This window comes from Coloeus monedula, assembly GCF_965178545.1.
Source record: "Coloeus monedula genome assembly, chromosome: 5".
In the NCBI taxonomy this organism is placed as follows: domain Eukaryota; kingdom Metazoa; phylum Chordata; class Aves; order Passeriformes; family Corvidae; genus Coloeus; species Coloeus monedula.
This window is the reverse complement of record NC_138785.1, coordinates 27733837-27747620: the sequence shown is the minus strand read 5'-3', so window position 1 is coordinate 27747620 and position 13784 is coordinate 27733837. Positions and strand designations below refer to the sequence as shown.

The window sequence follows — 13784 nt, the reverse complement described above, 5'->3', positions numbered from 1 at the left end:
GCAATATAGTGTATTACTGCCTAAGCAACATTTTGTAGATGCAGGGTTATGAAATAAGCAAGAAGAATGTTTTTACTTTGTAATGAAATAGAAATATTGATTCCTTCCTTCCTTATATGTTGGTATGGAATATTTTGCTTCACTTGGAAAAAGGTGATGTGAGTGTGGTGTGTATTTCTGTGGTATAAACTAATTTTGCAGTATAGGAGCTTTGTTGATAAGAAGTGACTGTATATTTATTTGGCCTGGGATTTGGTGGCAACTGCAAACAGTTACCTGTAGCAATTTAAGAAATGATATCTGCATTATACGCTATTTTCTTAGGTATTGTTAGATTAATCTCTCTTGCTTTCTCTCCCAGGTTTCCATTTTGGATGCAAAACGAAGTATGAACATTGGGATATTTCTCAAACAATTCAAAAAGTAAGCATTCTTTGTGGTTCTCATAAAATATATACATTGTTCTCTGTTCCTTGTGGAGTTTTCAGTTTTGTGTAGTTTTCTCAAAAGTAATTTGACATAATTTGTTTTCTAGTATGTTTAGTTTTGAGCGCCTTTATGACTTAGCAGCAAACATTTGGAGTTTGCTGATGTTAACCAGTTGAAGGGAGTTTTCAGGTATGGTTAAGGGAAGCCTCATGTAACCTCTTGTAACACTGCCCATGAACTGCCTTTCCTCTCTTTAGAAACAATTAGAAGGGGGCAATGTGAGGAACTTTTTTAAGAGTGAGCTGTTTCACTGCTGCCTGTATTCACTGATAATGTTGCCCTTTAATAAAGGCATCACCGAAATGGTGTTGGAGCAGCGCTGCTGTGGACACTGATGCATCCACAACCTCTTTATAACTCTGTTGAGTAGCCCAGGCATGGCTTTTTGAATCTGTGCAACTGTTCACCCTGCAAGTGTTAGAAATGTATATGCTCAATTGTTTTTTCAAGGTCTGCCGAATCCATCATCGAAGATATTTATCATGGAAGGAGTCAGCCCTATGGTTCTGAACTGCTACATGAATTTCTTAAATTGTTACCAGAAGCAGAGGAGGTAAATAATGGTTTTATGTGGAACTTCCTTTTGGTAGAATTTTGCTTACTGGGATTACAACATGAAGCTCTGTAAAACAGGAATCTCAATGCCTTCCTGAGGGTAGGGAATAGGGAACCACTGAGTGCAAAAATTTAATCTTCATTTGACTTGTGGTATTGAGGTCGCAGTGTAGTCATTCCCTTCACATCAAGTAATTTGACCTGCTTTTAGGGAGCTGATAAGACATTTTTTTGTTTTTATGATGTCCCTTTTGTCCCATAGACAGCAAGACCTGGAACCTTCCTATGTGCAGGTAACTGCTCTAGGGAGGTCAGAAAATTCAGAATCCAAGTATATTCTAAGCAAACAGATTTCCCTTCTTTGGCACCTGCCTCATGCTTTCTCATTGCAGTGCCTGTGAGTTGGATATTGGTAGCCCTGTGCTGCTGCCTTTTTGCCATCTGGTTCAGTGCCTGCTTGGTGCATCCGGGATCTGTCTGTTCCTGGGCCTGGTCACTGGGTTCCAATAGTGCAGCACCCATGGAATTTGCTACCATGGCTTAGTGCTCAAAGGAGATGTGTTAGAAGGCACAGAATTACTAGCATGACCTTCTCAGTGCTCCTGTGATCACTGTATGACCAACATCCAAGAGCAGCTTTTCCCCTTCCAGTCCCAAACTTCAAGTCTATTCACATGATTAAAGAGGTGAAGCTCCATCAACTGACCTAGGAGCCCTGCTTAATGATGTACAGTTCCTTGGCTGCTCACTATTGGCACTGACCCATTTGTCTGTATGTACTTGAGAGAAATGTAAACCACAAACCTGACAAAATTAGCATTAGAATTGCCTGAGTGCTTCACATCAAAGTGAGTGACTGAAACTTGGGAAATTGCTAAGTTAAGGTCCACATACAGATCAACCTCAACTCACATGCTTTACTATTTCAAGGTCATACTGTCAAAGCACTTTGTTTCCTCTGTACAGCAGCAAATCTCAGGTCCAGTCATCAGTAGAACATGTTACAATCTTTGCTGTCAAATTTATGTCCCTTAATTGGGCTGCCTTTGCAGAGAATCTTGTAAAAATTGTGTTATGTTATTTTATACTTGATTAATGTATCTCTTAGAGTTGGGGGGATATCAACAAGTTGAAAGGTAATTAATAAAAAAAAATAGGTGACAGTAGTTCTGGGACCTCAAAACTATTCCCTCTTCCCTCTTTGTTTGCGTTTTAGTACATATTCCATTATATAAACAGAACTTATCTCCTTCCTCTGAAAGTCAGAGAACAATGGAGTGCTCACTTGAAAGAGAGTGACTCCTAGTTAACTTTGTGTATAGTCAGAAAATTAGACTGAAAGAAAAGTACTTTCTCTTCTTTTCCTCTTTCTGGCTTAGATCTTGGTTGTTATTTTATGACAAGTAGAAAATCTTTCTATTATTGTAGTCTGTGTGATATAACTGTTGTCATTCAGCTAGAATTGTAATGTAAGTTGTTGAATTTTATCAATTTTGTCTGCAATGCTCAACTGGATGCATTAGCTACCCAATAGGTACTGCTTAGAGTAAAAAGGTGTGTTTATTGATTTGACAACAGGTCTGTCCCTCAAGATCGTGGGGCCAGAGAACTTACTAAGTGCTTTTAAGGAGTCACTTGAGAAATTAATGGAAGATATTCTGTGATACAGGAGAGTATTAGAAATTGAGGGGTATCAGACATGAGATTTGTTGCTGTTCCCATGGGAAGGCTGGAAAGAGGCTACTTTCCAGTGTGCAGGTGTTTGTATGTATTTAATTGATTTTATGCATCAGAAAAAGGAAATTGTTTAACCTTTTTGGATTTTTCCCCTTGAGAGCTGGGTGGGTGGTGGCAGGCAAGACAGGGAGAAAATCCTGAATGGAAGGGACTGATGATTCTGCTGGTATGGAAAAATGTTTCCATGCCTTCACATCTTCATGCTTGATGTGGCCAAGGAATAAGTGGGTCCAGTAAGTCGCTCACTACAGTGGCTCCTAAAATTTTAGTGTAGGCAGTTAAAAAATTCGTTCTTTCTAGGAGCCTCAGAGCTTTTTATTTCTTTTTCACTATTTTCCCCCTAAATGTATGTTCATTGTTCTCATGCTATGTCCCCTTAGTTTTTCTTAGTTTATTGCCTGCCTCCTAGTCTGAATAGCTGTCTCCTAGAATAGTGATTCACCATTTGCTAAGGGAAAGGCATCAGAAATTTACAGCCCCATATACAAATAATCCAGAATCACTAGAGATACCAGGTGAAGTGGTGTTACTTGTTCTGCTGTTCCCTCTTCTGTTTAATACTCCCTTATTTCTTTTTGCCATATCACATGAGATACCTTTGGCAAGCTGTCATCACATTGGCCTTGCACAATGTTGCACCCATCCTCAGCAAGGATTCCCTGGGATTGCCCTTTAGATACTTCCTGTTCTCCTAAAGACCTGCTTTGTTGTTGTAAGAGTTGGCAATTACTCTGAGCAGAGTCTTAAGCACTCCAATCCTAAAAGGTTAGTGGCTGTTCAGTTACCAGGGCAAACTGTCTCATGTAACCGTGGGTGGGCTTCTGCAGTTCCTCTCTGTATGCCCTTTGCAGTAGCTCAGGTATTTACAGTCACATTTGCCTGTATGCACAGGTTTCTTGCAAGCTGGATGGAGAGCCAGGTGCCTTCTGCTAGGCTTGTGCTCTGCACCAGTAACTGTGCTTTGAGATGTCTTCTGCTTTTTCTTTTCCATTTTACCATTAATCCTTAAACTGTAAAAGTGAAAGGAGGGAGAGGAATGCCATTCCTTCTCATAGCTTTAGCAGGGGCAACTCTGGACTATTTTGTTTCTTCTTTTTTACCAAGAAGTTTAAGTTTACAGTTTACCTAGTGTGAATAAACACCAGCTTTGAACTCCAATCGTATCTTCTCTAGAAGTGTTGTGATACACAGTCACATTACATGAATGTGCCCCTGGTCACTTGTTTGACGTTTTTGACATATTTTAGATCATTTCAGTTTATAATATCTCAGGCACCTGAGATGGTATTCGAGATTTTTGACAATGGAGGCCAGGTACTTGGACTAACAAATACATTTAACATCTGTTGTCTTTAAAATTATTCTAAATGCAGTACTGTAATGTGGCAACTCTATTTGCATGCAGAAATAGGTGTCAGTACTACTAATTTTCTAGCTGTTTTCTATGAAAAATCCCAGCAGCTATCAAAGCTGTTGAGATTTTTGCATGTAAATGGCAAATACCAGCTCCTTACTGAATGTTTTTCTCAAACTGAGTAAGACTATTATTGACATATTGGCACTGCTGTGAAGTCTTTCCTACAACTTAAAACGTTTGGGTATTTTCAAATGTTTAATTTGAAAAACTTGACAAATACTTGAAGCTGGCCATCATGGAGCTTGCTGCAAGGCTCCGCTCAACTTTTTGTTCAGGGCTGTTTGTGGGTGTATAGCCTGGCCACTATACAGTGGTTAAAAAAAAGTCCAAGCAAATGTATAAAAATTCTCAACACATTAACAAGTAGGGTAAGATCACTGATTTTGTTTAAGCCACCTTAGATGTCCTGCTGTTTGTACCATACTGTGCTTAGAAGTTTTTTAAGGAGAAAGAAACACCTATTTGGAATCTCATCTGCTTCATCCCTTTTTTCAGTTTGGTTTTTTTTCCAGGGAACCTTGACTGAAGCACTGGTCTTCTCTGCTGTATCACTTCTGAAAAGATTCCTAGCTGTTTCTGAATGATATCCTGTTGAAATGGCTGACAGCTTTAATTTACTGGAATCCTGACTAAAGCAGAGAAGAAGCTTTTAGCTGCTTTTATGTGCATATCATTGCAGTCTTCAGCAGGCCCAGACTGGAAAAGTTGAGAGAGTCCAGTGTTTAACGAGCTAGAGTAGCCAGAATTTGTACTTAAAATATATACAGAAGAGAGCATATAATACTGGCAATCAGCTCACCTACACACATGCACGCCCAGGTTATCAACACAATGTCTTAACTTCCTTAATAATGTCTCAAGCCTGTCTTTTGCTTGTGTGCTCTGATTTCAAACCCTGGTCATCCGTCACCTGCTTTACTGGAACAGCTCTACCCTTTATGAACCCTGTCTGTAGTTAACTGCTCCCTCCTTTCCTCAGCTAGTGCTTTATAGGGCGGACCATCCTTCAGAGCTTTCATCTCCTCTTCCTTTTTTGCCCTTTATGATTACCTGCAGGTTTTTCTCCATTTCGTTTTATCATTTGCTGATAGTGGTTTGCCACTGCCCAGGCTTGTGAACCCCATGGTGCCTCACTGCCTCATCCATCAGCTGGTTTCCCACATGCCCTTGCAGTTGGATTCCACTGTGATGCCTTTTGGGGCTTTGGTATTTTTTAACTCTCTTTTTTGTTAGTGCCCTGATTATTTGCAGAGGTATGGACATATTAAATAATAATAAAAAAACCACAGAGAAAATGTTTATTCCTCTTCTTCAAAGATCCTGCATAGATACAAGATCTGCAAGGTACCTGTTGTATGCCATAAAGTAAAATCCCACTATAAGTGCTACTGGTAGCTCAAAAATTACCAAGGACTTGAATACAGTAGCTTTCGTGTCTGCAAGGTATAATGACATACTTGCAATGGGCATCTCTACTGGAGTTGTTCACAAATCAAATCAAAGATCAGGCTTTCTATGTTTCATAACTGTCCTTGAAATTAAGCAAATTACAGATGTGAGAACCTTGTGTATCTAAAATCAGATTTAGTGTGGATGGGCATGCATGGACAGTGCAAATGCATATTCCATATACAAATATAATGAAAAATTAAATTAGTAGCTCTGTGCCCAATTTGAGTAATACAGAGCTGAGCATACAATGTAATTATGCTCTCTTGCATACACACATTACACTGCCATATCTTGGTACATGCCTGCCTACTCTTGTGGAAAGGTTTTGTTGTGCTTGAAGAGAGGAGGTCAAGGCCAGAACTGATAGGGTTATTCATTAAAATTTTATAATAAACCACATTTTTTAGCTCTCTTGTGTTCTCGGACTAATTATAAACCTATCTACTATATCTGTTAACATGATTAATAGTGAACATAGTTGTCAATCCCCATAGTTTCTTTGCAGCTCCTGGCTGCAATTGGTATTTGAATTTGACTCCCACTTCTGGGAGCCATCAGAGAATCTTAGGTTTTCTTCCGGAATACTTGGACAATATGGCAGCAGCGAGTAGAGACAGTCCCACGGGATTTTGAATAGTCTCCCTTGGAATGTGTAATGACAGACATCCAAAATGTGTTCCTGTAATTTTTAGCTTTGGGGTTCAGAAGTTGGTTTTTTTGGTTTATTGGTAGTGTTGATAAAGTCAAATAACTTTTTTTTTCTTCCCCGCATGGTGAGAATTATTTTTCAATTATGAAATTTTTAAGAAAGAGGGAACACAAAAATTGCTATCCTGTCTTTACTGTAGCTACTTCCCAGACTACCTACTGTTTTAAGGCCAAGATAAGAGATTATTTAGTCTTGTCTGTGAAAATCTTAAGACATGTATGGAGAACCAGGCTATGTTTGCCAAATTCCATGGTGAAAAGGACCTTACAACTCTGTCATGTTCCTGTTTTATCTGTTTGTGGAATGGGTCACTGTTCTCCACCATCTTAGGGTTTTGGGCTTCTTGGGTGAGCTGCCTTGATGCTTCTTACAAAGGTAGTTTGGGATATCTAAGGAGGAGACAGTGTTAGGGTTAGGTGGTAGATGTAGGCTGGGAAAAGTGTAAGCAGGTGGTGAGCACATTTTTGTTTCAAGTCTGATTACACAGACTTTCTTCTGGGTTGACTATTGGCCAAAGCTTTCTGCATAGTGACATTCACACCCCATCCTATCCATCAGAAGGCAGGCTCAGTCAATGTCTTCTGTTGTGCATGTGTAGGAATGTTCCTCCTCTGAACTAATTCTGGGATTTAGAATCCCTTGTACCACTTCAGGCTTTTTCCTACTAGGGTAGAAGAAAGAGGTTTTCATCCAGTGCATGTAAAACTAAAATTCCACATAGAAAAACATTGATTGCTACTTACTGTTGAAAGTATATTTAAATATAGTACTGGTAGCATGAGTAAGTTAATATTCCTGTGAGTGCCTCAGGATCTCTTGTTGTTCACTTTTTGTATATTTAAGTCTTCAAAATGCATCTTCCTATAATTACCTGTGGCTTATATGCTATGAATTTGGTGAGGTGGCGTGGGTTTTTTTGGTGGGCTGCTTTTCTTTCTTTCCTCCCTCTCTCCCATATCTGAATGCCTGTATCCTTTTCAGGCAAAATCTGATGTTTGCAAGATACTAAAATGAGGTTGGAGAACTTGCAGGCTTTTTTGTTTAGGTTGCAGACCACTATTTTTGGGAAGCTAGGTTAAAGAACACCTTTAAAGACTGAGATAGGAGACATCTCCCACTCCCCACTTAATGATGTAGAAAAAGTGTTTATTTTGAGTTTGCTTCTTGCTCATTTAACACCTTAGAATTACCAGGAATGTCAAGTCTGGTCTTTCCTGTTTTTTTGTTGGCAGACTTCTTGAATTACTCAGTAAATTAGGAGTTTTCTCAGGCCTAAAAAAAATGGGTATGGTGTTTATCTTTAGAAGGAGCTTTTGTCTGAGTGTCTTGAGTTAAATGGGGGTCTGGCAGTGTTAGGAAATGGAGTTAGATAGCCTGAATAAAAATTGCTCTCTGATTAGAGGTCTCTTTCTTGGTCATAAGAGTTTGTTAGGTTTTTTTCCTGTTCATTTGTTTGTTGATGTGTTTTTTAATTCGAAAGGGAATTCTTTTTTATTCTGGGTTTAATTCATATTTTTTGTTTTCTCTTTCTTTATGTGTTCTCAGCATTTCCATTTTTTATGATGTGGAAAAATGGGAGTAAAGCAGAAAAAAGCTGTTAAAAGAATCCTTTTCTGCTACTAGTTCAGAACCCTGATTTGGCATAGCATATTTGTCTTTCACTACAGATCAATTACTTTTTTACTGTCAAAGCAGAAAAATACCTGAAGTGATTAATTTGTAGGCTGATTCTTTAAAAAAAAAGTTGTGTATATCTTGCTAAATCATGGCAGCTGGGTAACTGTTGATGCCGTGGTGTAGTGTCCCTCTCTCGAATAGCTGAATATGCTTTCTAAAACTGAAGACCATCTGTGTAAATGTGGTTGTGAATGGGCTTTAAGTGTGATGTTACACACAGGAAGGATGGTGGGGTGATGTCTAAATCAGTGGAAACATACAAGTGCTGCTAGGTGTGAACTTGTTGGTCTGGTTGAATGAAGAAATAGTGTAACTGAGAGTGAGCTTTGCTTTTGGACACAGTTGCTGTGTTGGAAGATATGGAAGAAATTCCAGTTACGCTTAAACATATGTGCATGTATTTTTCAGTTCTTCTGTATAAACAAATAGTAAGTAAGTGGGTGGATCAGTGGCTTCCAGATCATGCAAATATATGGATTTTGGTGGAGCTGGGAAGGAAGATCAACAAAATTAATGCAGTGGTATTTCCTTTGCATGTAAATGGTGTCCTCAGAGTACTGAGAGTATTGACAACAAATTACTTAAAATGCAACAGCGCATTTATCTTTAAAATATTTCATATGAATGAAAAATATACAAACTCAAGATGATGAAGTTTACCCCTTAAGAGCATTTTAGGGGAAATGGTTGAAGCAAGTATCTTGAAAAAAAACCTGTAACTTAAAGTTTAGTTGCATTGTGCCACTAAGATCAAGGCAGTCCTATGCTGGATATTCTGAACACAGTTAAATTATGTACATCACAGTTGTGGAAGAGTTGAGGGTCATTTTTCAGATCATCATCAGTATCATAAACATAGTGATGAAAGCAATCACTGATCAGAAATCAGAATCACCAATCCGAGTGATGGCATCATGGTTTTTTCTGTTGGACTGTGTAGCCAGTTTTTGGGAGAAGAGTGACATTATTTTTTAGATTTTTTTGTGGTTGGGGTATGTGAAAATTACAGGAGCTTGAGACAGTGAAGCCATTCAGTCACTGGGTGGACTTTTCAATGCCTTCTGTTAAATTTACTGCTTTTCAAGGTGTTGCCTTCCAAAATCAAGTTGATCTTTGATAAAATTCTTTGCTAGTGTTTTTTTCTCTTTTCTAGGTAAAGAAATTAAAAGCCTTTGATGGAGATGTATCAAAACTGTCTCAAGCTGATTCCTTCATGTATTTACTAATCCAGGTGCCAAAGTAAGGAGATAGTAGGTTTATTCTGTTTATGATAAGTGTTCTTTTTTGGCTGTCAGTTCTAAACCTGTTTGTGTACTCCAGCTATGCTCTTAGGATTGAAGCCATGGTGTTGGAGAGGGAGTTCTCACCCTCCTGTGCTTCTCTACAGAATGACATGAAAATTATAAGACGGGCAACAAAAGGTAATTAAATATGTTGGGACATGCCTAATACTCTTGTTTTTGTTAGCATGTTAATTAGTCTGCATTACGAAGACCAGAGCTTGAATTTCAGGTACCTTAGCTATTAAAAGGAAGCTAACTCCCATCAAATGACAAATGCCATCAGGGTGGATCTTTCCTTCCAAAATCAAGAATCTGGAGACTTTGCATACACTAGCAACAAATTCATTTTCGAAGCCTATAAGTAATGTATCCTAAATTAACAGAAGCAAAGGTGTCCATGACTAAATTAGGATGTCATCTTTTGAGTACAGTTTGCTCGTTCCTGCACTGCTCTCCCTCTGATGGAATGTGGTTGTTACACCTCTCTGCTCATTCTTTCAGAGATCCATAGAAAAAAATGACTTTTCTAAATTTCTCTGTGTGCCATTTCCTTTTGAGGTGTCAGTATTGATAGGTTAAAATCTTTATTGTAGAGAATACTGTTGCTATTCCTTTGTTTTCTGCTGATGTTCTCTATGTTTCTCTACCTGTTTTGTTCTTTACATTTCACAAGTTTTGAACTGCTGCAGCTGGTTATTTTTTAGGTAATGTAGTGTCTTGTACTCTGCAAGAAAATAGTTGATTTCCTGGTTTCAGTTAAACATTAATGTTGACCCTTTACAGTATCTTGAGTACCTCTTTGTCCTGTCCCTCAATATGAAATTCCTATTTCATGTTGGAAATTTTTTGACAGGCTAGTAGATCACTGCTTAGACTGCTTCTAGTGGTATAAAAAGGTGCAGTAAGTAAAATACTCAACTATGAGCACTGGTGATTAGAATACTCCTTTCAAGTGAAAGCAAAGGGAAAAAAGCCTTTTCCCACCAGTGGGGATTGAACTTGTCCTTGACTCAGGAAAGTGTGCAGTACCTTAGGATTAGGTCTGAGTTTGGCCTTTTGTTGGGATCTCTTTCAAATCATTGTTCTTTGTGTTTTGAGCAACAAACATATGTGAGGGAATATGTTATGTATAAAAGCAGCCATGCCTTAATGTCCTCCTTGTCCTTCACCCAGGACGTATGTAAAGTGGTGAATTAATTCCCTCCAGAGAGGAGACACTTTGGTCTCCAACTCCTGCATCAGGCCAGTCAAGCAAATCACTGACTGGGCTGTCCCTGTGTTCAGTCCACTTTGTCATGTGCACTTCTCCATTTGGTCTTCTCACTTCAGGGTTTGTTGGTAGCCTGAAGTTGTTTAGGAATTATGTCTCCTTTTCTACTGCTGTCTCCTAGGCTTCTTTCCTGTAATTAAACTGAGAGAATATTTACTTCAATTCTAATGCTGGTAATCACTAAGGGTTAGGATGGTCTAAACAGCCTGGTGGATTCTCATCTAGCCTGCAAATGGATGTATGCCACAGTGATGCGGAGCAGGCTCTTACTGTGGGAAGTCTGTAGAAGTTGCTTTCTCCTCTTGGCCTTGTGAAATTTGTTATTCTCTGATTTATTCTCTCCTCTTTCTTCCTCCTTGCTTCCTCACCTATAGCTTGTTAGATCGAAGGTTATTTAATTATTTCTGTGGTTTTAGGCTTCCAGTATTGAAATCCAAATGTACAAGGGCTGTGTGCTTCCAAAATGATTGATTACTGTATTGTGTTGAGCGGCTGAATGCAGGATAGATTATAGAATGTGGACTTGGAAGCAAAATAGTTTTTAAAAGTATTTACACTGCAATCAAGAGGATTCCACCTTTTATTTTGTTCATTAATGTAAAATATAGTACCTTACATTAAAACCAGCTCATGGTGATTTTCTTGCCATATGGGCACTTGCAAATTTGGAGTTACTTTGTTTGTTGTACCACATTTATTAACTCTTTATAGTGTTGAATTTCCACATGTTATTTCTAAGGCAATCCCTCTGGTGCACATACCTTTTTTTTGCACATATATTGGTTTTTTGCTCATATGTGGCTGGGTGAAAAAGTGTATGAATTCAGATGGAACACTGCTGTGCATTTTGCACATGAATGAATATATTTACAAATGTTCAGTGTTACAAATGGCTTGTGTGATGGGAAAGCTTTAAAAGGCAGTTTTGTTCCATTTGACTCTTTGTCACACTGAATGTAACTTTGTGCTAAATCATCTTTGATATGACAAGTAAAATAAATGCTGCTCTGAGTTGGTGATCATACAGAAATAAAATGATGATTCATAGTGGGAGTGGGATAAGCAAAGAAGATTTAAACATTGCCTGTTATCTTTTCAAGCCTTATGGCCAAGTCTCCTAAAAAAAGAATAATTGTTCAAAAGCCCAATCCTGGCAGATGGCAAATGGATCCTGCAGGGTGCAGAACAGTTGCCTCACACTGGAACAATGAGTAGGTGGTGAGGATACTGAACCGCTTGCATGAGACACTTCACACATTGCAGGATTAGGCCCCAAATGTTTCCTTAGCTGCTGGAGGTTGCCTTGGAAATACTACACTTGCTAAGTTAAAGTCTGAACATACACTTGAGGTCTGTTAGTTGTGCTTGTGAATTGGAAGTATATAGTGCCATTATTTTTCCCACGACCTCTTCAGTTTATTATAGTTTCCTGTCAAATTTAAAAAAAAAAAAGCTGAAGAGGACCTTGGTAACTGACTATATTTCTAAACAAACAATTGTTAGACAGCAATTTTCTTGTTCCTTACAGAGTTAATGACTTGTGAGGAACTGCATTCCATATTGCACTTGGTCCTTCAGGCTGGGAATATTATGAATGCGGTAAGTGACATCCCAAAGGGAGATGGCTGATGGACCATACTTCCTTGTTAGTATTGCAGTGCTCTCATGTCATGCCTCAGCTTCTCATGTGCTCTTTTGCAAACTGTGTCTTTTTAGGGAGGTTATGCTGGCAATGCTGTTGGATTTAAATTGTCGTCACTGCTCAAGCTGGCGGACACGAAAGCAAACAAACCTGGGATGAGTCTGCTGCATTTTGTTGCTCTGGTATAGAAAAACTATTTTGCTGGTATAAGCAACTTCTACAAATATAGGTCCATTAATTGATAGACAATAAAGGGACCATGTGCCTCAGAAAAAAAGCAGCTTTCTCACAGCTCTGATCTAATCTTCACCTTTCTTCTCCTGCCACAAAATTCACCAAAAATACCTGGTCATCCTACCTGGAACCCCATGGAAAGCTTTAGTTTTTATATCGTGTAGAAACTTGCCCTCATCAAACCTCTTCATTTTAGATTTTTTCTTGTTGTCCCAAATTCTTACACTGTAGAAGTGTCTTATTTTGATAAATATTCTCTCAATCTTCCCATTGAATCTTCTGAGCAGCCTTTTTGATAGCTTTATTTTCTCCCTTGATGACTGATTTGTGTTTTTTAAAGCTGCTGCAGTCTTTTTTCAAGCTATTTTTCCTTCCTTTCAAATGTCTTGATTTTAGAAGGGAGAGAATTTAAATGCATCTATATGACTTTGGCTATCTGTGTATAAACTGGCTTAACAGATTTCCAACCAGCAAACAATAGGGTATTAATTGATGTTTGTGCAGGAAGCATCATATCTGCTCAGGCAATGGCATCAGTACATCATTCTTTCCCTAACATTCCTTATTGATACATCTGGCTTGTGTTTACTGGCAGAAGCAGCTGTTATTGTACACTGCAAAATGGAAGCTGTAGTTTAAAGTCTCCAGTTCTGATCCCTGCCTTTTTTTAAGGGCTGTCTTCCACTCAGTTGTGTTAGGATTGAATGGGAAGAAAAACAGTGTGGGAGAGAGACCTTTAAGTGCCCTCCCAGAAGCTTTAGAACAGCCAGACTTAGGGACTTTGGCATGGTGGTGGAATGTTAATGGATTGTGTGTGTTTTGGTTTTGTTCTGTTTGTTTCAGGAAGCTCAAAAGAAAGATGCTGCTCTTCTCAACTTTTCAGAAAAAATTAGGAGTGTTCATGATGCTGCCAGGTGAGTTAAAAGAAAACTGAAAACTTACGGTTACACGGTGACTTGGAATTTTCTCATTTGTGAAGCAGTGAGGCTTATTCAGGAAAGTCTTGGCACAAAAACAGATTCTTACAAATGTTTACTGCAGCTTTGAGGTCTTCATTTCCATTTACTAGCAGAAGTATGCCTGCAATGTGCCTTCAGGTACGAGGTTTTTTTATTACATGATCTCCATAGGTTTTTGGTATTTCTGTCTCTGTCAAATACATGTGCCTGTTCATTACTTTTAAGGGATTGAACTAAAAGCATGTTTACTGTTTTTCCTTAAACCAATTTTCATCAGTCTCTGAGTAGGCTACAGTACTTTTCCAAATCTGGTACCAGAGACAGGTGCTGGCCCTGGCTTCACTGAGATGCTTTTTGAGG

At 38.6% G+C, this 13784-nt stretch overlaps 1 protein-coding gene across 1 annotated transcript in view; it reads left to right on the top strand.

Annotated features, from left to right (window-relative positions):
• Positions 1-13784, top strand: part of FHDC1 (FH2 domain containing 1) — a gene marked incomplete at both ends in the record, with an annotated part of 30398 nt that overhangs the window by 6940 nt on the left and 9674 nt on the right. Inside the window, 7 exons of the mRNA XM_082281512.1 lie at positions 362-423; positions 940-1042; positions 9190-9275; positions 9357-9457; positions 12118-12188; positions 12306-12413; positions 13309-13379. Of these exons, the coding sequence (XP_082137638.1) occupies positions 362-423; positions 940-1042; positions 9190-9275; positions 9357-9457; positions 12118-12188; positions 12306-12413; positions 13309-13379 (602 nt within the window). The remainder of the gene's footprint in view (positions 1-361; positions 424-939; positions 1043-9189; positions 9276-9356; positions 9458-12117; positions 12189-12305; positions 12414-13308; positions 13380-13784) is intronic.